This window comes from Penaeus monodon, chromosome 27 (genome assembly GCF_015228065.2).
Source record: "Penaeus monodon isolate SGIC_2016 chromosome 27, NSTDA_Pmon_1, whole genome shotgun sequence".
NCBI lineage: Eukaryota > Metazoa > Arthropoda > Malacostraca > Decapoda > Penaeidae > Penaeus > Penaeus monodon.
The window spans coordinates 19,296,150-19,296,405 of NC_051412.1; the positions used below are offsets into that span (position 1 = coordinate 19,296,150).

Below are 256 nucleotides of genomic sequence, written 5' to 3' on the forward strand. Positions count from 1 at the left end.
AGAAAGCACGGGGGACGCGACATGGCGGACAAGTACAACAACCGCGTCCGGAGTCGCTTCAACAAGGCCAAGGGATACAAGAAGAACGGCGGCTACAAGGGCGAGCGAGGCGGCGGCAGGAACAGCGGCGACGACAGCAGCAGCAACTACAGCAAGTACGGCAAGGACACCTACAGAAAGATGGACAAGTACAATGTAAGTGGGGGTTTGGGTTCCTGTGTCGGGCGGGTTAGTCAGAGGCTCGGAAAGTGCATGG

At 58.2% G+C, this 256-nt stretch overlaps 1 protein-coding gene across 1 annotated transcript in view; it reads left to right on the forward strand.

Moving 5' to 3' along the window:
* The window catches only part of LOC119590656 (proteoglycan Cow-like), a gene marked incomplete in the record, with an annotated part of 201,110 nt that overhangs the window by 192,686 nt on the left and 8,168 nt on the right, over nt 1-256 (forward strand). The window contains 1 exon segment of the mRNA XM_037939332.1: nt 1-195. Coding sequence (XP_037795260.1) covers nt 1-195 — 195 coding nt within the window.